We start from the raw sequence: 23844 nt of genomic DNA on the forward strand, positions 1-23844 counted from the left end.
CGTTCGCTCCTACCAATTCCTCCGCGCTGGCTCATCTCTATGGTTGGCAGTGCCTAGAGCGCCCCCACCGCTTCTCCCGCGCCCGCACGTCGCTAGCGGAAGTGACGTCACTTCCGGGTCCCACCGCCTGCCGGGATCGAGGCGGAGCGGCGCGGGGCCGCCATGTCGACGTCGCTGGGCTCCAACACTTACAACCGGCAGAACTGGGAGGATGCGGTGAGCCCGGGGGGACCGTGCTGTGGGGCTGGGGACTACGGGCAGGGCCGGGGCGACGCGATGGGCCCCCTAGGGCCGAGGGTGGCTTCTGATGCAGAGCTGGGGAGCGCGGGCCTCGAGAACGTCCTTTGGGTTGGGTGTGTGTGTAAGGTGGGCGGTGAGAACAGGAGCGGCTGGCCTGCTGCGGTCCTTCAGCCATAAGGGCGTGCGTTGCGGCTTCTCACATGGCTCCTGTGCGCCGGTCCTGTGAGCACCTCGCTAAGTCAGGCTGGGTTCCCTCGGCAGGGTGAGCGCAGAGGGTGATTCCGGTGCCGTTGTGATGATTTGATTGCTCGGTGCACGTTTTCTTTCTTTTTCTCTGCTTAGGACTTCCCTATTCTGTGCCAGACGTGTCTTGGAGAAAACCCATACATTCGCATGGTATGTGCTGGTGGCCTTGTGTCCTTCGTTGGGTGCTGATGGCTGTAGAACTGTTCGGTTTTGAGGGCTCAAGCAAGCTTGGGTGCAGGAGGGGATGCTGAGGACATGCACTCCTGGCTCGTTGGTGGTGCACTGCAGGGTTTAGTTCATGCCTTTGTTAAGTGCATCACATCGTGGTGGTTGGTGCAGGTGACAATAACTCAGTCAAAAAGCTGAGCAGGATGTCACAGTCTGATGTCTGGAGTGCAGGAAATACCAATAAAGCTTTGGTACCAGTAAATCATGTGACGTGGGAAGAAATATTAAATGGATGAGCACAATCTCTAAAACCTGCATAACATGAAAAGGAGCTAGAACCGTCTTACAAAGGCTGCTGACAGTAATTTAAATCCCGCTTTGTTGACCATGGTTTAATACGTCCAGGATGAGTCAGGCCATTCTATGCTGCTTTTCTCAGAGCTCAGTCCAGTTACATAGGGCGTACCTTTAGATTATCTTTGCCTTGCGTTTCCTTTCTCCAAGTTTGCTGAGAGCTGTTATATTTTTATGGAACGTGACTTTATAGTCCGTATAGATATTTAAAAAATGCTTTGTTTTGGTGTGTTTCTTTTATGCACTTACATCATTTCAATTAAAAATAGTATTAATAATCTGTTTCACGATTGTTTTTCTTTGGTATGTGAGGTGGAGCTCATAATACTTTGTTTTAATGAGTGCTTGTAAAACAAAAATAGGTTGAGAGTTTCTTAGATTTTTTTTTGGTCCTGTTTGCCAGGCAAGAGAGATTCTGCTTAAGCACCAAAAGTAGAGGTGAGCGAGTCTAAATGCAGTATGATAAGAACAGGAACACTGTGCTATAAGTTCAGTGATGACATTTCATCATTCACTAATGATATTTTGATATTTCATATTTTCTTTTCTATTTATTTATTATATTTCAGACCAAAGAGAAATATGGAAAAGAATGCAAGGTATGTTCCTTGTCTTTTGAAGAACGAGCTTCTAAATTGGTGCACATCTGGGAGTAATGTGTGTTTAATGTTTTTTAAAACATCTGCTGCCTTCATGAAAGTGTTTATCTTGGCTAAGAGCTTAACATGTACATAACTACATGAAATTTTAGGTATATCATCTTCTCTGCTAGTTATTCTTGAATTGTAAAATTACTGCTAACAGAGTTAAGATTTGCTCACGCTTATGAAAATTATTAGATTTTGCTAAAGTATTTCATATTTTCTGCTGCAAGTTTGTTTTTACTGCTATGTGATGCAGAAGTAACTGGAGTTTAGGTTTTGCTGTGAATCTGTTATTTTTTGCCTAATAATAATTTAATATAATAATTTGTGTTAGCCATTGTACGAAGTAAGACAGGTTTGTATCTGAGAGAGCAAGAATTATTTAGTGTTTTCTTGACGTGAGTTGTCCCTCTGCCCCTTTTATCAGTTGTCACCTGAGGCAGGGACGAGGTACGTGTTGAGATCTTGCTTCTGTTCCTCAAATATATGTGCAGCAGAAGCAGATGCATTTCTCCAACACATAACATAGAGGGCAGTACTTTTTGTGTCAGTAAGCTCTCACTGGGCTTGCTGCTATTTCAGCGACCTCTCCATTTACACATAATTGGTAATTCATCTCTAATAGCTCCATGCTGACGTCATCTGGAATAAAAAATGAATTCCTTCCATTGAGTAGATCTGCTTTCAGCATTCAGGTTACTTTAATAACTCCAGACTTTCCCCAGACCTTCCAAAAGCTTTCTCCTGTCACAGTAAGGCAGCAAATAGCAATCAGCATTATCCTGAACTCTTGAACTTTTTTGCCTAGAACTTTGCTTAAGACTTCAATGAGGCTGGACGTGTTTGAGTTCCTGCATGGAAATGTAAAACTCAAAATGGCATCTTGGCTGTGGTGTGATAGCAGCTCAGTTGTCTGCTTTCTGTCTTTCAGATTTGTGCCAGGCCTTTCACAGTGTTTCGCTGGTGTCCTGGTGTCCGTATGCGTTTCAAGAAAACAGAAGTGTGCCAGACCTGCAGCAAGTTGAAGAATGTCTGTCAAACCTGTCTGCTTGACCTGGAATATGGTGTGTACCAAAAAGGGTCAGCTGAGAGAAGCAGCACTTCTGCTTGCTTCTGAAGTGAAAGCTTCTTTAAATCTGTGCATTAAATTGGAGTAGTTGTTTCCAGACTTTAAGTAGAGCAAGTCTTTGTGATCTGATCTCTTCTGAGATTCAGGGGCAGCTTGATGTGCTTGAGCAGGAGACAAATTATCTCTGCTTAACCTGAGTTGTTGTAATTATTTTTTTGCTCTTTCAGCTTGTGCTTCATAGGGTTTTTTGTTTGTTTAATTCTAGGTTTGCCTATTCAAGTCCGGGATGCAGGACTGTCCCTTAAGGATGAAATGCCTAAATCTGATGTCAATAAAGAGTACTACACCCAGAACATGGAACGAGAGGTAAGAAAGTGTCATTATGATTATGATCTCTGTGTATGGATGTGTACAGGGGAGGGAAGGGGGGTCAAACACACTTTCTCTGAAAAAGAATGACCTACGTCATCTTAAAATCATGTGTTTGTTTTCATTCTGCATTACTTGTCAGTATTGTGTGTGTGTATTTATAATAACTTGTCTGCCTTTTAATTGCTGTGTAGATAGCCAACTCTGATGGCACTAGACCAGTTGGTGCACTAGGAAAAGCTACTTCTACCAGTGACATGCTGCTGAAGCTGGCACGGACCACTCCTTACTATAAACGTAATCGTCCTCACATCTGTTCCTTCTGGGTAAAAGGGGAATGCAAGAGAGGAGAAGAATGTCCTTACAGGTACACACACATCTTAAGTATTTCTGTTCGCCGTGGTCAGATACGCCTCCCCTTAGGGACTGAAGAACAGGAAGTGCTGCAGTGGGCAGGAGGTGCAACACTGTGATTGGAGCTGTGAAATTTGCAGTAAGGTGGCGTGCAGCATCCGAATAAATCTTTGTTGTGACAGGCTCATTTGTGAGGGATTTGCTGCGTAGGTTTGTAGTGTTTTGCCAAAGCAGTGACTGCAGCTCTTCTCTTGCACAGTTCATTTCTTCCCATCGTGGCGTCAGTCCCCACAATCAGAGGTCTTTGTATTTGAACAAGAGGCCATTTGAAATCCAGCTCTTATGTTTTGTAGTATTGAATGCTTGGCTGTCAGAAGTGCCATTCATTCTGAACTCCAGGCAGTTCTGCCAATAGCATGTTGGTAGCCCCGGTCTGACTTCTTCGGGCTTTTTGCTCCAGTTTGACATCTTTCTGTGAGCAGGGTTAAGCATATAAGCAACCAGATGGTGTTTAGAGGGGAAAGTAGTGGATGAAGTCATGTAAGCTGCAGCTGCGACGGGCATTAAGAAACACTTTGTTTGCTGAACCTCAGGCATGAGAAACCTACGGATCCAGACGATCCTCTGGCTGATCAGAATATCAAAGATCGTTACTACGGAATTAATGATCCTGTAGCTGATAAGCTTCTGAAACGAGCATCGACCATGCCTCGACTGGACCCTCCTGATGATAAGACTATCACTACGCTGTATGTTGGAGGGCTTGGAGATACTATCACTGAATCAGATCTCAGGTGTGTTGGTGCATTTGCTTGTATGCTTTATGCTTTGGTATTTCTCATCTTCAGGGGAGGAAATCTGTCCTTCAAGGGGGGGTGTGGGGGGGGGAAACTGGCTTTCAGTTTTCTTTAATGGGGAACTTGTTCGTGGGCAAGTGCAGAGGAGTGCCAGCTTGTTGGAGAACAAATAAACAAGCACATTTCAAGAGCTTTGATTAAGAGAGAAATCTTAAAGATGAGTCATCTTTCTGAGTTCTTGGGGATAATGCGTTAACACTTCTTACAACAAATTCCATATTTTCTCTCTAGTTAGCTGCTGAGAAAAGCTCTAACCCTTATCCTATGCTAAAGTGTTTATTTTATTGTTCCATAACTACAAGGAAGAGCAAGTGGCTTGGTTTGTACTCACTGCTCCGAACTGGTGATGGAGAAAGGAAAGGATCCAAACATACCTATTTTATCACATTTAACTGCTGTGTATTCTGTGGCCAAGAGGAAAAGGGCTTCATACTCTCTTATCCTCCATGCAGAAATCACTTCTACCAGTTTGGGGAGATCCGGACAATAACAGTAGTGCAGAGGCAACAGTGTGCTTTCATCCAGTTTGCCACCCGGCAAGCTGCAGAAGTGGCTGCTGAGAAATCCTTCAACAAGCTCATTGTCAACGGTCGCAGGCTCAATGTCAAATGGGGAAGGTGAGTACTGGGAGTGACGTGGAGACACATTATCACTTTCTCAGTTGCCGTGTGTATGCTGTCCTCAGGGGCTTGATTCTCAAATAGACAGAACTATGTGGATCTTTATTTAGTTTATGTAATCTTGAGAGCTGGATTGGCTGTTAAGTTGAAGTAGGTAATGAGCTGTTACATAGCTGGAGTTCTCTTACAGTCTGTTTTTTTTTTTCTTCTTTTTTTCCCCAGCAATAGGATCTGGGTTCGAGATAACACAAGCTGCGTAGGGAGTTTGCTGGTTGAAGGTCACAGATGAGTTTCTGTGGTTGTGCTTCCTTTTTACGTCTTGTAAACAGTATTTGCATATTTGGTTCCAGCCACCTCTGAGTAATTTTTGTTCATTTCTGGCCTGCAGCAGTGGATCTAATTGATGAAATGTGAAACTATCGCAGTGTATCTCCTTACCTTGCCTTTTCTCATCCTTGTCCTCAAACTTTTGTCCGTTTTTTAGGTCCCAGGCAGCAAGAGGTAAAGAGAAGGACAAGGAAGGTACTACAGAATCCGGGATAAAGCTGGAGCCAGTTCCAGGACTTCCCGGAGGTAAGGGAGTAGTTTTCATCCCTGAAGCTGACCTGCCTCCATGGGAAGGGCTGGAGTTAAACCTCTGCAAGCAATATCAGCTCAGGGCAGTAGAGGCACTGGTGAGCCCAAAGCAGTTACTGACAGTAGGTTTGCGGCAGATCGATCTGGAATGGGAAGTGAGCTTTGTCTAGAAGCAAATTCTTGCTGAAAAAAAGGTTGTTCATGTGATGGGTGAATTAAAGTTACTCGGCTCCAAGATACTGGTAGCACAGACTGTTCAAAGCTTGATTCATGTTTTTGTAATTAGTTGAGTGTTGTGTGAAGGAAAAAAACAAAGCTGGCTTCTGGTGGATAAAAATGGGGGGGTGTTCAGCAGTTCTTCCACAAGGGCACACTGATTGTTTCTCCTCCCTGAAGGAAGATGCTTCTGCAGCTCTTGCTTGAGTATTTGGGATTTCCATAACCACAGTGTGTTTAGTTTTTGTTGTCGTATCCTGCAGCCCTCCCACCACCTCCAGCTGCAGAAGAAGAGGCTTCTGCAAATTACTTCAATCTACCTCCAAGTGGCCCTCCAGCCGTGGTTAACATTGCCCTGCCACCACCTCCTGGCATTGCTCCACCACCACCTCCAGGTACTTAATTCTCCTCTTCAAATGAAGATGTGTAAATTGGTGTTCCAGCACGGAGGGCTAGAGATGTAGTCCTTCTTGCTCAGTTGGACTGTAACACTGATTTTCCTCATCCCTGATCATGCAATCTAAAACAATTGTATGAAATGAGCTGTCAGCACAGTTTGATTAAACTGAGCTGCCTGTTGTGGTATGTATTCACTTTCAAATTTTCAGGCATGTCAGAGATCTCTGTTACTGGTATTCGGATCTACTCAGGGTATTTGCTGACTGTGTACATGGTGCATTAACCTGAACATCAAAGGGTAATTCTGCAGCTGGTTGAATGCCAGCCTGTGTTTGGCTGTGTCTGTATCTGTCTGAAGACAAGTCTTTTTGTGGGGCATCGTGCCTTGTGGACGTAGTTGCTCCACAGCTGAGTAGAAAACAATTTAGATTGACCTTAGACACACGTGCCAGTCCCCCACCAGCTTTTATCTGTGACTAAGGATGCGTATTGTTTAAGGATTGCTCCCAGCTTTACTGAAAAGAGAGGAGGGGTTTTGAAGACTTGAGGAATCGTGGGACTCTCTGACATGCAGCGGTTAGCCAGGTGTTTTCCATCACTACATTCAAACAGCAGTAAGTCCACACTCAGTGTTCTGTTGCTTTGTCTGAACGTGACAACTTTTTTTTCTGCAGGTTTTGGACCACACATGTTCCACGCCATGGGGCCACCGCCTCCCTTCATGAGAGCCCCAGGCCCCATTCACTACCCATCTCAAGATCCCCAGAGGATGGGTGCCCACGCAGGAAAGCACAGCAGCCCCTAGCACGTCGTGCCACCCTTGTCATTTAACTAAATGTTATTTTCTAGTTACCATGGTAGTGCCGTATGTTGAGCTGTGGGTGAACTAGAGGAGCCTTATTTCCCTGCTTGCAGACACTGGGCAAGCTGAGCTCTGTGTCACTGTTAGCTAATCAGATCGTTAAGACATCCCGGATCTTTCATTTAGTGTATAGGGTGGGGTGGGAGGGGGGCAGAAAGGACTGTCAGGTGGGTCTGGGGATCAGATGTACCAGAATTACAGTGCTGTTAGTGTATCCCATTTGCACACTTTTGAAATAAACTTCTGGAAAAACCAGACCAAACCCTTTTCAAGCCCATTTGGTATCTTCAGTCTGAACATTATGGACTGTTCAAACGTGATGAGACTTCTCTACGTCAGTTAAGTAATGACTTGTTATTCTAATTAGGTATTAATCATGTAGTATTAAGCCAGGACAGAATAAGAGCTGAAAAACAAGCTAATCACATGTGCCAAACTCATGGCTTTGCCTTACAAGTGCCACAGAATTGCTTCCTTTTTTTTTTTCACTTAAGAAGCTTTTGGTGCATTATTTCTAATCCTATGTGTCCTGAGCAAGATAAGCAGCAAGCAGCCTGCTGGTAGTGCAGGTGTGACCTGAAGTGACAGGTGAGCACTTTTAACCTAATGAAGGTCCCCAGAGGTTGGGCTTCTGCACCCCCTGCAGCTGTCAGCAGCAAAGTACAGCTGCAAACTTGTCCTGTGTATTTTCAGAGCATGTTTCAGGCTTCTAAGGGTTTTAGACGCAGTCTTGAACTGTGAGATGGATACAGTATGTTTCTGATTTGATAGGACATGAAACCCTTCTTTTCTTTTTTCCTGCAGTCATAGCATTTGTCTAGGAGCAACTGTGTCTTCCATGGAGCCTGCAGTTGAATAAGATGTATGGGCACATGGCTAGAGAATTTTAAGATGATATGTATGTCTGCTGCTTGTAATGGATCTGTGGACATTTCTCTGTAAAGCAAAACACGATGGGACCTGTTCTGAAGCCTCGTTTGCTTGTTTAAAAAAAAAAAATACATTAAAATATGTGAATTTTTCAGTACTTTGCTTTGACCCTGGAGCAGGGTGCCTGAGGACTTTGATTTTATTCAACTGCCACCAAAGCAGCTACAGAGTGTGCTGTAACAGTGAATACACTTCTAGTTCTCCATACTGACCTGTAGCACCCAGTGGCACTGGGCACTGATTCTGCTGATAGAGGCACAGCTGGGGCACAGCCTGCACTTCCCTGGAGAAAGGGCTGAGCTTTGGGCAGAGGTCAGGACTTCGGGGCTCATCAGCTGAGAGGCAGCCCAAGGCAGTGCTGGGGGAGGCTGGGGCATGTTGGTGGGTCAGGAGGGCTGCACTGCCTGCTGCTGCTGCTCTGGCCCCAGGGTTCCAGTGAGGGCCCATGAGCACTGCAGACAGAACTCGATCAAGCTTTACATGATGGCAATTAATTTATTTTCTAACCAAATCCTCAGAGGTAAGCATTTTGTTCAGCTGATGGAAAAAGGGAAGAGAGGTGGGTTTAGAACAGGCCAGAAGTTGTGCATTGTGAGTTTATAATGTTAAAGGAATAGACGTTTTTTCGTCCCGTTTGCTTATCCCCTTGTGCTTCTGTGGGAAAAACAGAAATGCAAGTTTCCTGCCTGTATGATGTGTTGCTGCAGCAGAACTCTTGTTTGGGATTTCCTCTACGCATCCATCTGTATAGGATCAAAAATATATTTTATAAGTGAGGCAGCTGTTAGCTGCATTTTACACCAAAATTTACTTGTCTGGTTTAACCACGGTGTAGGAAAAAAAACCACTTTTATCCCAATGCTCCTTTTATCACAGGGTTAAATAAAGGTGACATTAAGAACTTGACAAAAGCAGTTGTAGAAAGCATTACAGCTTTTTGTTGGCGCTCAGCAGGACTTTTCAGGTGCTCTGGATGGCTGTGCTGGGTACTGTTAGCTGCATGTCCCACTGCCTGTCACTGCTGGAAAAGTTCCTGTAGTCAAATCCTCACTGCTGATACATTATGGAGAGGCCCAGGGTTGCTGTAGGGGCACAGCTGTGCTGCTGTTCCTCCCCATGGATGCTGGAGCTACTCAGACACCCTGGCAGTAGCATTCAGATCTGTGACCCGTGCAGCTCTGCAGTGTGCCTAGTCCAGCAGGGCCTGATCCTTACTCACCAGCTGTATGAGGCCAAGCTGACAGAAGTTGATTGAAGAACTTAAGTTGATCTTAAGGCATGCAGACAGGAGGAAGGAGAAGAAAATAACACCCGTAGCTAAGGTGTTATCTTAAGGAAAAGGCGCAAATTTCCAACTCTTGACCTTTTCCTCGTCTCCAGGCTGTGCTGTACGTGTGTTGGTAAACAAGCAGGTCACCGGTTCATCATTTGCTTTTGCTGTCCAGCCAAGCCCCACGTAACTGCATTTAACATGCCAGTGCCTCTGGTGACTTGTTCTGCTGTGTTTGTCAGCGCTCGCCTCCTCTCGCGGTCCTGAGCAGAACGGCAGATGAAGAGTTGTCCTTACGATGGAATTTCTCTGCAAAGACACCACCTGTCAGAGCAGCTCTTGTGTGTCAGCAAGCAGTGAGGCTGCTCGGTGCGTTGCAGCTGGTGGTCCTGCCATTTTCCAAAGCACGGGGGAGAGAACAGCCTGTTCAGGATTTTTGTGTGGTGACGGTGATGGGAGCTCGCAGGGATCTCCTTGCATCAGCGATGAGAACTTGGCTGCTCAGCTTAGCACTAAACGTCCTTGTGACGGTGACTGGCGTGGGGAGAATTCAAAATGGTCCCAGACTTGAGCTTGTTCAAATCCCATAGAAAAGAATGACAACACGAGACCACTAGCTTGACTTTCACCAAGTGCCAGGCAGGAAGATTTCAGCCCCTCTCCCCTGCTGTGCAAAGTACGGTTCACTCTAGCGAGAAAAGCATCCGTGGCGATGGGGAAGGGAGCGTGGGTGCTACAGCTCATCACTCTCAGGCAGAACTCGTGCCCAGCCTTGAGGGACTCTGTTGAAGTTGGGTCTGCGGGAGATCACCTCCAGAATGCTCAGGTCCAGTTCGGCAGGGGGCACGTAGAAGAGGTCGCTGAGCTGGGCTTTGTCAAACGGGGTGGGAGTCCTGTGGCACAAGAAAGGGTGAATTAGCACAGCATATAGATGGTGTGCGTGTTCTGAAAGCAACGCATAAAGCAGGTCTGGGAGCCTTAATTCAACAAGCCCAGCAGTACAGCAGTGGCTTCCCAGGATCCCTCACACTCTGCTTGCTCAGCAGTGTACAGAGTGAAGCTGCACTCAAGTTTGGGCAGGCCAGGGTAGTGCTTCTTGGTGTGCGAGTGCTCATGGCTGTACCGGGCAGGGAGGCAGCCTGCTAGTGCCTTTACCAGTCTGTTTTCATGAGATGTGAAAAGGGATTAGATTAAGAGAGACCCTCTGGACTACAGAGAGCAGCTTGTTCACAGCTAATGTGTTCTGCAGGGGCTGAGGCTCCTCATGCCGCCTCCTGATTGCTCTAGCACATGTTCAGGCAAATGGCTTTCTCCTGGCCCTTGTTCCACCTCGCCTTCTGGGACAGCTCTCGAGCTATGACTAACAGGAGGAGCAGTGCAGGGGCAAAGAGCTGTCATCCCTTCTGGAGAAATGTCGAAAGGGAGCGGGGTGAGCAGTGCCAGCCCCCAGAAAGCCAAGAATGTTGGGTTTGGAAAGCCACGCTGGGGCTCATCTATCAATAAGGCAGAGCTGGGACTGTTTGCTTTGGGTGAACATCAGCAACGTGACACTGTTTTGCAACAGCGTCCTAGGGAGAAATAAGAGGGGAAAGGTAACTGAGAGGCTGGTCGGAAGCTGTCCCTGTCCCATGAAGAGAGTCACTTTCAGAGCTTTGTTTTCACTCTCTCTTAAGGTAGCAAACTTCAGCAAGCTGGCTGAAGGTCCGTGCTTCACAGCATGAAAGCTGAGAAGAAATCAGTCTGCTTTAAAGCAGTTGCTGTTGAGATGGTGAACTTTGCCTTGCCCTGTGACACATGTGAGCTGTGCTGGGATTCACCAAGCTCTAGGCCAGGCTGCTGGCTTCTCGCTGGCTGCTCTGTTCCAAAAAGCATGTTTTTCTGCAGTTTGGTATTTGATGAACTGAGAAGTGATTTAAAAGCCAACAGCTTGGAAGATCATGACAAGCCCAAGTTGAAAGCAGATTGGCTCTTGAATCTTCATGCCTCAGTGAAGAATTAGAGGAGGTGGTGAGAGGCTTGGTGTTAAATTAGCATCAATCTGTATTAAATAACAGTTCAAGGCTTTAAATAGAAAGGCAGCGTGTGAGAGGGGAGAAGTGCAGGGTAAAGCATCATTCAGAAACATGCCCTTGCTCGAGTCTCTGTCCGTAAATAAATACTGAGGCAGGAAGATGGGTAAATGCTGAAAGGAAAGAGCCAAGTGTTTACAGCAGCTCCCTGCTGTTACTGCACCACAGCACTGGAGGTGAATAGCTGGGAAGCTGTGGGCTGCTTCTACCACCTGAATGGCCACCAAATGCCTTTCCTGGTAGTTTTTCCTTGGCAGTGCCCATTCCAGGTGCTAACCTTGCCCCTGGTGTAACTGGGAGGCACGCAGGGGACACAGCAGCTGAGCTTTGCTGGAAGCAGCTACAGAGCACAGAGCTTGCCAGGCTGAGCCACCAGCAGCATGCCTGGAGCCTTCTGTCCCAAACAGGTGTTTGGAAAGGAGCTGGTGACCTCTTAGCACCTTGTGAGGAGATTAACCTTTGCACCCCTGTGCTTCCAGCAGCTGTTTGGCTACCTTAAGAAAATTAGGAGGGAGATTTGGTGCTGCCTGTGCCACTCCTCCACCCAGTCTGACAGAGAACATCAGAGTACCCTTCTCCAGGAATGAGAACAAGCCCTTCAAGCTTCAGCAGGTGTCCCTGAGGGTACCCGATAGGATGGATGGATGGATGGATGGATGGATGGATGGATGGATGGATGGATGGATGGATGGATGGAGGTGCCCCAGGCTGGGGGTTGCCCACACCTCGGCCAGCCTTACCTGTTGAAGTTTACGAAATCCCCATGTGGGAGTTTCATGGGCAGCCGGTTCTCACTGCCCACATCCTTGTCCTTGTCACCCACGTGCCCATGCCACGGGGAGCGGTAGCCCTTGGGAATGGCGGTGACATTGAACTTCTCTGGGGGCACCTCTTTGAGAGGGGTTGAGTACCCTGTGGGGAGGGGGTTACATACGTATAAAAACACTGCTATATTTATATATCCATACATCCTGGGGCTGTGTGGCAACACTGGCTTTCTGCAGACTCCAGGGCACGTGCAGAGCTTGTGGAATATCTGGGATGAGGAGGACCCCTTCACTCCTGGGTGGGGGCTGTCCTCCATGGGCAGGGAGGGAGGGAAGGGAAAGCACAGCACTCAAATCACATCTTCTGAGGGACAGACTGTGATGCACTGCCCACCTGCCCTATAGCACTGCATGGAGATCACAACTGGGTCAGATCTGGGATGCAAGCTTACCTGGCGCCAGAGAATCTGGATTGAGGACTTTGATCATGTGCAAGACTTTTTCTGTCTTCTTGGGCACCTCGGGAGGCCCACCATGGGGTGATACTGCCACATGCAGCTCGGAGTGAAAACTCTGCTGGCCCTCAGCATTCCCAACCTGTGGGCGAAAGGGTTGGGGGCTCAGCCTGCCCAGCTGCCCAAAATGAGGGAGCGAGGGATGCAAGCAGGAACACTTTGATGCTATCTTTGATGCTATCTACTCACTGTCCACTCGTTGGCTGCTCCTTCTCCTCTCTCGGTGCCATGTGAGCCAGCCGGCCCTGGGGGCTGCAAGAAAGAGAGGACGGGGCTCAAAGCTGTGCTGCCATCCCCTTGCTGTGAGTGGGATGCTGGACCACGCTGTGCACCCAGCCCACTGAGCCACCTCCTGCAAAGGCTGCAAGAGGTGGGGGACACCACCCCACCCGGAGCCAGGCACACACCTTCCTGTAACCACTGGGGTGCTCGAAAACAAAGCGCTGCATCCGCTTCTGCCGCTGCTGGAAGAGCTGAGAGCCACGGTTGGTGCTCAGGGAGAGCTCCTCCAGCATCACATCCTGTGGTGTGCTCACCTTCTTGCCCAGGTCCAGCTGGGGTGCTGAGGATGTGAGGGGTGAGCACAGATGAGGACCTTGTTGTGAGGATGGGGGTTGCTATCGGGGTTGGCAGTGTGTGTGTCCTCTGCTTACCATCTCCAGGATCCGGTTTCATGACGGTCATCGCCTGCTGCCACACTCCTGGGGCAGAGCTGTGGGATGAGAATGACTGCAAGAGAAAGGTGGCCCTGGGTGATGGCTGGGCATGGGAAGCTGCTCCCCTCAGCAGCACTGGAAATGCTCAGAGCCCCGGGGATGCCCTACATGTGAGTAGAGCTGCGTTTTTGTGTGCCCAGCCCAATCTTTGCGTCTGTCACCCCTCCCTCTCACCGCAACCAGAACCCCCTTGGGAAGCCTGGAGTCATCCTGTGTCTGATTTCCTTTTTGTCTTCCTTTAGGGCAGAAATATGCCCAGCACTGCCTGCAGCAAGGCGTCCTTACCCCTGAGCCCCACTGGGAGCAGTACTGTGGGACCTGGCTGCTCCCACCCTTCGCCTCAGCAGAGCTATTTTCAGCTGCTGGCCGCAGGAGCTGCAACTCTGACCCCTCAGGGCGAGGAACCGAGGAGCCCAGCCTGTGTGGTGAGTGGGGATTCAGGCTGTCACCTTCCCCTAGGAGTCCTGGGCAGCTCCGGGTCCCCCCAGGCTGTGGCTGCGTGGTGCATGGCACGTGGTTCTTTGCCAGCTCTGGCTCCGACGTTGCCCATCCTCAGCTGGCAGCAGCATGGAGGAACAGGGAACAGCTCATTCCTCTGCAAACCTTTTCCTGGCCCTGTCTGCGTCCCATTAGGGGGACCACACCAGGACCCCGAGGCTGGGCTGTCCTCGATCCTTGTCGCACCCACCCGTCCCTTGGCCCGAGCGCGGCACCTCAATCCCCTACCTGGCCAGAGGATTCCTTGTGGTAGCAGGAGCTGAGGATGCCCTGTGGTTGCGCTGTGCACAAAGACACAGTGTGGCTTCAGCCAGCAGTGTTGGGTGGCCCCAGCTGGCACCCTGAGCTTCTGCAGCTTGCCCCGTGCTGGGCTTTGGCCGGGATGCCGAGGTCCGGCTGCGGAGCAACAGTTATTTCTGGCTGAGAAAGGGGCGGAGCGGGGCTGACCCTCGGGGACAGGGATGGTGCCACCCCAGCACTGAGCGGGGCTGACCCTTGGGGACAGACCCCCAGGCAGGGGTGGTGGCCGTGAGCAGGAGGCGACTGCATGCACCCAGGCACCTGGGGACGGTCGGAAGCAGGCAGGCAGGCGGGTGGGATAGCGGCAGTTTATTTCTGAGCTGGCAATACATGTGCGTGGCGCAGGCGGGGCGCGGTGGCTGCAGAACCCAGGGGACAAAGATGCTTGCTACCACAGTGTGTCCCAGGGGAAGGGATAGGGGGACAGGGGCTCCCCTAAGAGGCACCGTGCCCTGGTACCACCCCCCTTTTCCTTTGCTGCTCTCGCTGGTGTCAGGGCTGCACCCTCCCGGTTCGCTGAAGTTGCCGCCTTCTCTTTCCCTGCCTCACTCCCCAGGCTCTGCCCTATAACTGTGCCCATAACGTTGCCCCCTCTCCCCATCACCCCCCATCACTTACCATTGCTGCTGTGCACCAAGGAGCTCAGCCTTTTGCAGGGAGCTCCCATATAGGCACCGACCTGTCCCCAGACCCTCACACTTGCATCCAGACCTCCTCCCAGCCCTCTGCAACCTGCACTGCTGCTTTCTGCATGCCCTCATCTCCCCCCTGCGCACTACCCTCCGTCCCTACCATGTCCCTCAATGGGGACAGGGATGGGGACAATGACAGGGGTTGGCGCTGGCCCCCTCTACCTGGGCAGTGGGAAGCAACATGTCCATGGTCCCCTTGGCATGGCAATAAATAACTCTGGATATCTTTGTTATCACAAGGGAAGAATTTAGGAGACATTCCTTCAGGAGGGGATCAAAAGTAAAAAAGAAAAAAACATAAAAGCGAGGAAGGTTTGGAGGTGGGGAGGATAAAATATTCACTTCTCCTCCCCCCAAATCTGGTTTCAATTGAAAGCAGCCGGGCTGCCAAGCAGGGCTGGGCAGGGTGCCCCAACCATGCTGTGCCACCCCCAGAAAGCTGAGCCATGGGGTGGCGGGCTGTGCCCCCCCAGCACTGTGCACAGGGATGGTCCCACTGCCAGCCGCCCTGTGCCCAGTGCTGAGCACGCAGTCCTGCCCCGAAAGGTTAGGGTGGTAAAAATAGCTCTGGGCCACGGGGCTGTGGGCGGGCAGGAGGTGGCTGACCCCGGAGATGCATTGATAGGGATGGAGCCACCCCCAGCCCAGAGCCTCTCCCTGCCTGGGGACCAGCACCGAGGGCGTTGTCACCCATCCCACGGGTAGCACCGCGGGGGCTGCCCGTCCCCAAGCGGTGTGCGTAGCTGGGGCTGCTCTAGGAGGTGCAGGGGGCCCCCGACGGTAGCCCCCCCGCTTTCAGCCTCAGGCTCCCGCTCCAGCCCCGCGGACACAGGTTGAAGCTGTGGATGCCCGGGCTCTTGGTTCCCGAATCTTCGGAATCGATGGAGACGTCCGAGTCCGTCGGGGACCGGGAGCTGTAGCGCTTGGCCGGAGAGCGTGCGCCCACCACCGGCGATGGCAAAGGGCTCTTTGGGGTGGGGGACGGCCCGGCCGGGCTGGGTGGCAGCAGGAGCCGGCGGCTCTCTGCCCAGGTGGCTCGGGACACCCCGGGGGAGGCACAGGGCCCCTCTGTTAGGGGCGATTTGTGCGACGGCGAGGGGCTGCCCGGCGCAGCCAGCACGCTGCGGGCACGCTGCGAGGCAGCGGCTTTGCACCCCTGCGGCAAACCGGGGGGAACCACGGCCGGGGGGGTGAAGGGCCGGGAGCCATCCGGCCCCAGGGGTTTGGGAGAGGAGCTCTTCCTGCGGGCTGCGTTGATGATGTTCCTGGCGAGCCGCGCTTGCATCTGGCGGCTGGCGCGGGGCTCGGCGTCCTGCCGCTGCGGGGACAGAGAGCGCTCGCTCCAGGGCGGGGACCGGGGCGGCCCCTGCTCCAGCTCGGGCACCGAGACGGGGCTGGCCCAGCCGTCCTGGCTGCCCTGGTGCCGCGCCAGCCGTGGGGTCCAGGTGGGCGAGGCGGGGAGGGACGGCCGCCTTTCCTGCGGGGACAGAGAGCGCGTTAGTGTCCCCCGACGCTGCTTGGAGACCTAACAGTGGTGATGGGGAATAGGGGTGAGAGGGGAGCAACTCTAATGTTCCCTCCCAAGGGGCTTTTTTTGGAGACAGATGCAAAGTTCCATTGGTGTGGGCACGTGGGGACATCTCTGCCCTGCGCTGCTGCCACTGCCCATGTAGATGGGGCCCTTATTGGCCCACAGAGGGAGGCCAAGCCGCAGTCTATCACTCTTACCCAAATACAGAATCACAGAATGGCTTGGGTTGGAAGGGACCTTAAAGATCATCTGTTTCCATGCATGATCCAGGGTCTCACTGTGTGCTGATTCACCAGAGCCCACGGTGCCAAGCTTTGCCACCCCACAGCTCCTCCTGAGCCAGCAGGAAAGAGAAAAGACAGGTTTGATAGTGCATGTGAGTGTATTGAGAAAGAGGAAGGGGGAAAAATGCAGGAGAAATAAAAGCACAGTTGAAAGGCAACTTGTTAATGCAGAGAGCAGCAAGAACCCGTGGTACTCCCTGTCTCCACCAGGCACCTCCCTGCCCCAACTTCATCCTCCTGCTATGCAGGATGGGTCTGGCACGTGCCCATTGGATGTGAGGAAGCCAGCATCTGGGCAAGGGGCACATCTGCTGGTGCATCCCACGGTCAGAGCTTTAGCTGTCAGGCCTGGAGATGCATCCAAAGCTCCAGCACTGAGCCCTGCCCATGCAGTCCCTCATCTCCTGGCTGTGCCAGCCCTGCTAGCAGCCCACTCCAGCACTGAGCTGCCCAGCTGCAGCAGCATTTGTCAGCTGGCTGCTGCCAGGCTGGATCAGGCAGAGCAGCTGAGAGCCTGGCACAGCACAGCAGCATCAGTCTAAGCAACAAATCACCCCTCTGGACTGGAGGAAGACAAGGGAGCACTGGGATGTACAGGGACCACAGCGTAACCCCAGTGCCACCTGCATGGTGGGGAGGAGGCTTCTCTCTGTGGTGTGGGAGCAAATAGAGACAGATCCCAAAGGTGCAGCAGAAGAGACAGGAGCAGGCACAGTGCGGTGGGAGGGCAGAATGTCCCCTTGGCCACGCTTTGGTACGGAGATCTGGAAGTGGAGAAGGCGAGAAAAGGAACGAGGAAGAGCCAGAGTGCTCCATAAAGTTTCCAGGCAAGAGAAGAGAGAAAGCCACGGAGGTGCTGCGGGTCAGCCGTGCTCCTGTCCATGCATTTTGCTTTGCAGACTCGGCCCCATTCGGCACAGACGCACAGCTCCCACTGCCCCACTGCAGCTCAGCACTGGGTCCTCACCCCATAGCACTGCCCTAGGGTTGGGCTCTGGAGCCACTGCGCTACTTCATTTTGTCTTTCATTTTTTCGTCCCCCTTTTACAGGTCGGTTTGGCTTTTTGCACCCTCCCCTGGGCAATGCTCGAGGGTTTGGCCAGCTGGAGGGGAGCCCAACATCTGCCCGCGTTCGCTCTCTACTTGTAGTAAAAAGAAGGCTTCCACACCTGTGGCTCAATCCCTGCGTTCCTGGTGGAGTAGGAGGGTCGAGGTGCCTGGAAGCCACCCTTGGCTCGAGGGGAGCGCCCGTGGCACGGCGATGCCAGCAGCAGCTCTGCACCACCGCCTCCGGCACCGTGAGTCATGGGCACAGCCCCGGTGGCACTGGGGAAAAGGCTGGAAGCGGCCCCGTGTGTGGTGGGAGGTTGCCAGATGGGGGACGGAGGCAGCGGGGAGGTGGGGCAGGAGGTGTGCTGTGGGTAGGAGTAAGAGCTAGGAGGTGAGGGTCTGGGTGGAGGCATGGACCTCGCTGGAGCTTTGGATGGGGAGAGGATGAAGAGCGAAGGCTGAAGCTGGTAGGGCTGGTGCTTGGAGAGCTCCACTTCATTCTCCATCGGGTTGTTGCCGTAGAGAGAGGCAGGGGGGTTTTGGAGGGCCGGGAGGGGCTCCTGGTGGGGTGTCTGGAGACCATGGGTGACAGGCAAGCGTTGGCATCGTACTTCCAGGAGGGAGGCAGCGACATGGTGGGCGATGGGGAGCGCAGCAGCTCAGGCCGGGAGGGAGCCTCGATGATGAACTTCTCCATGCGGGACTGCCGGCGGGCAAAGAGCTCAGCCCCCTTCCCTCTGGCTTCGCTCAGGTTGTGGCTGGGCTGCGGCTTCGGCTTCGGCTTCACCATGGGGGACTTGAGACAGGAGGACCATGCTGGGGCATCATCGGGCACCGGGAGGGCCTGCACAGGCCTGGATGCGCCGGTGGGGACAAAGTTGGCAGCTTCAGCCCCTAAAGCAAAGGGCTCGTCCTCCGCACCGGGCTCTCCATGCTCCTTCTGCTTCTTCCTGATGTCTGCGCTCTGCACCAAATCCAGCAGGTCGGGGTTGGGACCCAACTTGGGCTTCTCAACAAAGGTGAACATGGACTTCTTGTGGCCCCTACGTGCCGCCGACTCCTCCAGGATGCCCGTTTTGGGCAAGGGGACCACTGCCGCCAGCCCATAACCGGGGCCTGGCAGTGCCTTCTGCTCCCCAGGGGGGTACAGGGCCGAGTAGGTGGGGGGCGAGCGGACCCTGCTGAGCGGGGGTGGGCTGCCCAGCGTCTCTGCATAGGTGGGTGGTGGGGGCTCGGCACCAGGGGCTCGCTCCGGGGGCTGGCTCAGCCCGGGGGGTGTCTGGGTGCCAAACGGCCGCGCCGTGCGGTTCTTCACCGGTTTGGGTTTGGCCCAGGGGTTGAGGGTGGACCTCGTAGTACTGCCTGCCCTGAGCCCCGCTCTGTGCCTGCGTGGCTGGGGCAGCTGTCCCTGGGGGTGTGCTGGCCGTCACTGTGGGTATGTTGGATGTCACCACGGGTGCACTGGATGTCACCATGGGCGGACTTGCTGTCCCCAAGGTTGCATTGGCCATTCCCACGGCTGCGTCGGCCATCCTCATCGGTGTGTTGGTTGCCACCATGGGTGTGCTGGCTGTCCCCATTGGCACACTGGTTGTCACTATATGTGTGCTGGCCGTCCCTACGGGCATGCTGGCTGTCCCAGTGGGAGTACTGGCTGTCACCATGGGGACGCTGGGTGTCCCTGTGGTTATGTTGGCTGACACCATGGGCGCACTGGCTGTCACCATGGCTGTGTTGGCCATTGCCACACCAGTAGGTACGCTGGCTGTCACCATGGGTGCACTAGCTGTCACCACAGGTGTACTAGCCATCCCTATGGGCGTGCTAGCTCTCCTCACGGTCATGTTGGCTGTCACCACAGGCGTGGTGGCTGTCCCCATGGACACACTGTCTGTCCCCAGAGGTGTGCCAGCTGTCCCTAGGGCCATGCTGGCCATCCCTAAGGATGTGCTGGCTGTCCCCGTGGGTGCACTGACTGTCGCTACAGGCACACTGGGCACCTCACCATTCTTCTGCTTGGGAATGCACACGCTCTCTGGTGGGACAGGAGTGACCACTCTTGTCTCCAAGCTGTCCTGTGTCCCCTGGACCCCTCCACTTCGCTTTCCACCTTCTCCTTGTGCACACCATTGGCAGCAGCCAGTGCCATGTTCTCCTTCAGGTAGATACTCAATGGGACTTGCTGAGCCTCAGTAGGGGACTCCTGGTGAGACGCCACGTCCTCCTTCTCCCCCAGCGTCCCCTGGCTGCCGTGCCCCTCGCCCGTCTCCATGTCCCCTCGCTGTGTCCCCAGGCTCAGCGGCAGCCCCGTGCCATGCCCCGTGCCAGTCCCAGTGAGCCCGTCGATGCGCTGCCTGCGGCGGTGGAAGAGCAGCACGCCCTTAGAGCTGGGGCTGGGTGCCGTGGTGAGCTGTGCCACGATCCTGCGGCTCCGTGCTTTTGCCTCTTTCAGCTCCTTCTCAGAGAGGCTGGAGCTGCGGGAGAGACCTGAGTGAGGAGAGAGGAGAGGAGCGAGGGTTAGCAGGGCTCAGCCCCTCCTTGGAGTGCCCCCAGCACCCCCAACCCAGGGATGCTTCCCCTCCAGCCCAGCCTTGTTGCAGCTGGGTGTGCTGCCTAGTGCTGCATAGGCATATTCCTGCTAGGAGTAACCCCTGAAGCTCAGAAGACAGCCACCGTGGGGCAGATGTGACCACTCCTCCCACCCAGCAGGGCAGAGGGGAGCATCCCTGCGTCTCACTCCCCAGGACAGTTTATCTCCCCGGGCTCTGCACGCTGATCCCAGTGACCGTATTGGAAAGGAATTTCTCAAAAGGCTTCAGGAGGTTTCAGGTTGCAGCTCGCAGGATTTCAGCCCCTGGCTCAAACACACATGGGGCAGGGAAAGCGTCCCCCCAGCCCTCTCCCCACATGATGATGCACAGCCCCACAAATGCAGGAGAGCGAACCCGGCCTCATCACTTTGCCATAGGACCGGTGTGTATGAACCCGGCACGTACGTGTGCAGCAACACGAGATGGCAGCAGCCGACAGGAGCTGGGCAGGATCCCGACCCGACACGCAGCCCGCAGCAACGCGCCAGCCCCATTCCTTCGGAGCCTATAAAAGTGCTAAAAGCGGCCGGCAGCGTGTCTGCTAACTGCGCTGAAAGTCTTCCGAGAGCCGCCGGGCTCCTCCAGCTCTGGCCAAAAGGTCAGGGCCAAAGCCCTTCCCAAACACCGAGAGGATGTGGAGCTGCCGGGAACACATTTTCTCGGGGTGAGCCATTTCCTATGAGCGTGCCCTGAAACGCCCATGGCCACTGGGAAGGGCAGTGCCACCAAACAGCCCCCAGCGCCCTTCCTCACTAAGGGTCCATGCATCGTGCCCAGGAATGCTGCCATGAGGGCCCCATCCACACCCGGACAGAGGTGGGTGGCCGATCCCAGCTCCTCTGGGCGCAGGCAGCGTCCACTCCCCTTCCCTTCATGTGTTTTTCATTTTCTTGCCTTCTGTGCTGCTTGGGAGCCTTCCAGGATATTTTAAGCGATGGTTCAGCCTACCAGCGAAGGAAAGGATGAATGACTAAGCCAAATCCTTCCAGAGAGCTCGTGGTGGGGTAAGAAAGCTCCTGCGAGCTGGGCATCCCCTCCCCATCATCCTCCATCCCATCCGCCCATCTCTTGTAGTCACATCTGTAGGATGTTTGCAGCCATTTGACCCGCTCATCTCTGCCGGCCTGGAGGAACCAACCAGAGAGGAGAAGGATGGATGCGCCAAGCTTTAGGGCAGCCTAGCAGTGGGATTTAGTTGTGCCAAGAGGAGAAAAAGGCAGAAATACCATTGCAAACCCTCCTGGAAGCGATGAGCCCATCCGCAGCGGGCGTTCCAGCTCTCCCCGTCCGCAGCAGGCATTGTTGAATGCGACATTTCTATTTGCTTTGGCGGCGGCACAGAGCGGGGAAGCGGCTTCCTGTGGCCAGGCTGCCTGGAGGGCCGCCAGCCCCGCGGCTCCCGCTCCTCCACTGCCCTCACCGTAGAGAAGTGGGGAAACGGGGCTGAGGAGCTGTTGGGAAACAAGCCGCAGGCTCCAGATGTCTGCTCATTTCACGCTCCGACCCAAGCATCCTTGGAGGCCGGGGCCGCCTATGAAGCAAAGATCTCAGCAGAGCTGTTCTGGAGCCTCTCCTTCTTGCTACTGCCTTTTAATAGCCACCGAGGGGCTGTGGGGGTGTCCTCGGAGCTGGAGGGATGACTCGGCCTCTGGCCAGGGATGTCCTGGCTCGGGCTAATCGCCGGCTGAGCCCCACACCCAGCACTGGGACCTCACAGACGGTGGTCCTGCACAGAACCGGCTTCTGGCCACCGATGGAGCCCCGGCCAAAGCTCAGCTCCAAGGGCTGAGTGGCTCTTCCTTCCTTCCCACGCCACTCGCCATCGGGCTGCCGTTTGGGAAGGAAACGTCTCCTGCCCCTGAGTGTCCCAGGCTCTTCCAAGAGCAATGAATCAGCCCCGCCAGCACTCTGACCCCACGGCAGGGACGTCCCTGAGCCCCGTCATCCTGCAGAAGGAGGTGCAGCATCACTGTGTGTGCAACCAGCCACATGGGCACCTTGAGCATCACTTCAGTGCAGTGCACTTTACCTTGGCCAGAGAAGCCTGTAGCTCTCTACCTATAGATATAGACCTGTATCTATGTACACCTATTGACCTATATAGGCCTTACATTTCCAGCAACAGCCCCAAAACGCAGGGTTTAACAGCCTCTTTCCAATCTGTCAGCCTGCCCTCTGCTCTCTCCTCTCTCCTCCAGAGTGAGGTTGATGAGTGTGATGAAAGGCATTTCTGTTGTCCTCCCTTCCTGGCCAGGTGGGAAAAGCTCTCCTTCCAACTCAACTCTCCATGCCAACACTGGTTCTCCTCGCACAGGGATGAAGGGTGAAACACATCCGTGGAATTACACAGCAGTGACGGAAGACAGTGAGGTGGGAGGTGTCCCTGTGCAGGTCTGGGTGTGACAATGAGATGTCCTGGTAGAGATGGGGGAATTGCATCTCAGCCCCACTCCCAGCTCACAGAGGATGCTCAGGTGCATCACAGAAGATGTCACCTCATGCCCACCACCGGCCCTATGGAGCTGAGGGGCATCCAAGGCCAAGAGAAAAATGACAAACCTCAATTCCACCACCTTTGCACAGACCCACAGCTGCCCCTAGGCAGTGCTGGGGATGGGGAACCTGCTGTTTGCACCCAAATGCTGAGGGCTTTGGACACGGAGCAGGTTTGGGGCAGGGAAGCCAGCTGGCCCTCTGCCTGAACTACAGCTGTGCGGGGCTTTTTGCAGAGCACACAAATGCACACATTTCAGTCTGTTCTTCCCTCCAGCTCTCAGTTATCCCAAATAATCTGCTGCCAGGAAAACAAGAAGGGTAGCGCAGGCAGGCAGTCTGGCTGGCTAGGAACAATTGACATGGAGAGATAAAAACACGACAATTTTCTGCCTCATTCCCAGCTTCCAGCACTCCTGGTATAAAAACTCCATGAAGTTTCCATCAGTGCTGGCCCTACAGACCCCAAGATCCCTGAGCGGTGGAGCAGCACTGTGCTGCCAGGCAGGATCAGAGCACGGGGCCTCTCCTCTGCCAGCAACAAAATCTGGCACAGCGAGAAAATTCGATTCGCTTGCAAGTTCTCCCTGTGCTCCGTCCATGAGGGCTTTGCTGGATTTGGAGCTGGTTTCTCCCCGCTGCCCTGTGCTGCTCCTGGCTCCCAGCCGTGCCTTGGCTGTGCCTGGCCCTCAGCACCCGAACTTGCCCCACTTCTACCTAAAATCACCCCACAAGCGTGGGGCAGCAAGCCATAGGGCTGCCATCTCCCAGTGGAGGGAAAGAGGAGAAGGGGGTTGGTATGGGGACCACCGGGAACACCATCGGGTACCGCTTGTGCCCAAGGCAGAGCAAGAAGGGGACCGGGGCAAAGCGGTTGCTCTGGTGTCTCCTTTGCCCGTGGAGAGGACGGTGCATGAAAGGAGAGATGCAGAGCTGGGAGATGCGATCCACCCCGCAGCCGCCCCAACCCAAGGACACAGGGACGGGCACGCGTGGGACTCATTTCTATAGAGACAAAATGCAGCGCAGCGCACCCCAGTCGGCTCCGCAGCAGGGAACACCCCCGGCACCACGCAGCGCCGGGCACCCCCGGCTCCCCGCAGCCCCAGCTCCTCGCATCCCTCTCAAACACCCCCCGATCCCTTCACCCTCATGACCCCGCTC

The 23844-nt window shown here is 53.7% G+C and overlaps 3 protein-coding genes across 4 annotated transcripts; 1 reads left to right on the forward strand and 2 right to left on the reverse strand.

Moving 5' to 3' along the window:
- The first annotated feature begins 105 nt into the window (after nucleotides 1–105).
- On the forward strand, nucleotides 106–7460 carry RBM22 (RNA binding motif protein 22). The gene is made up of 11 exons (XM_003210404.4): nucleotides 106–216; nucleotides 583–636; nucleotides 1578–1607; nucleotides 2584–2716; nucleotides 2987–3087; nucleotides 3285–3457; nucleotides 4038–4238; nucleotides 4754–4918; nucleotides 5406–5494; nucleotides 5977–6108; nucleotides 6787–7460. Exons 1-11 carry the CDS (start codon nucleotides 163–165, stop codon nucleotides 6915–6917), a joined length of 1263 nt encoding a protein of 420 aa, XP_003210452.1. The 5' UTR covers nucleotides 106–162; the 3' UTR covers nucleotides 6918–7460.
- Nucleotides 7461–7999: 539 nt separating this feature from the next.
- On the reverse strand, nucleotides 8000–14232 carry MYOZ3 (myozenin 3). Of its 2 annotated transcripts, none has more exons than XM_010719147.3 (7): nucleotides 13968–14232; nucleotides 13179–13237; nucleotides 12933–13087; nucleotides 12715–12777; nucleotides 12463–12607; nucleotides 11984–12155; nucleotides 8000–10067 (listed from the first exon to the last, which is right to left on the reverse strand). In XM_010719147.3, exons 2-7 carry the CDS (start codon nucleotides 13207–13209, stop codon nucleotides 9908–9910), a joined length of 726 nt encoding a protein of 241 aa, XP_010717449.1. In that variant the 5' UTR covers nucleotides 13210–13237; nucleotides 13968–14232; the 3' UTR covers nucleotides 8000–9907. The 2 variants fall into 2 exon arrangements, with proteins under 2 accessions (XP_010717449.1, XP_010717448.1); XM_010719146.3 differs by having other exon boundaries at nucleotides 13179–13254.
- A 99-nt stretch (nucleotides 14233–14331) lies between these two features.
- Nucleotides 14332–22010, reverse strand: SYNPO (synaptopodin). The gene is given in 7 exon segments (XM_019620320.1): nucleotides 14332–16208; nucleotides 17716–18134; nucleotides 18137–18935; nucleotides 18937–19694; nucleotides 19697–20083; nucleotides 21414–21504; nucleotides 21999–22010. Coding segments are annotated over 7 exon segments (3189 nt in total). The 3' UTR covers nucleotides 14332–15485.
- Between the last annotated feature and the right edge of the window lie 1834 nt (nucleotides 22011–23844).

Source organism: Meleagris gallopavo, chromosome 15 (assembly GCF_000146605.3).
Source record: "Meleagris gallopavo isolate NT-WF06-2002-E0010 breed Aviagen turkey brand Nicholas breeding stock chromosome 15, Turkey_5.1, whole genome shotgun sequence".
Lineage (NCBI taxonomy): Eukaryota > Metazoa > Chordata > Aves > Galliformes > Phasianidae > Meleagris > Meleagris gallopavo.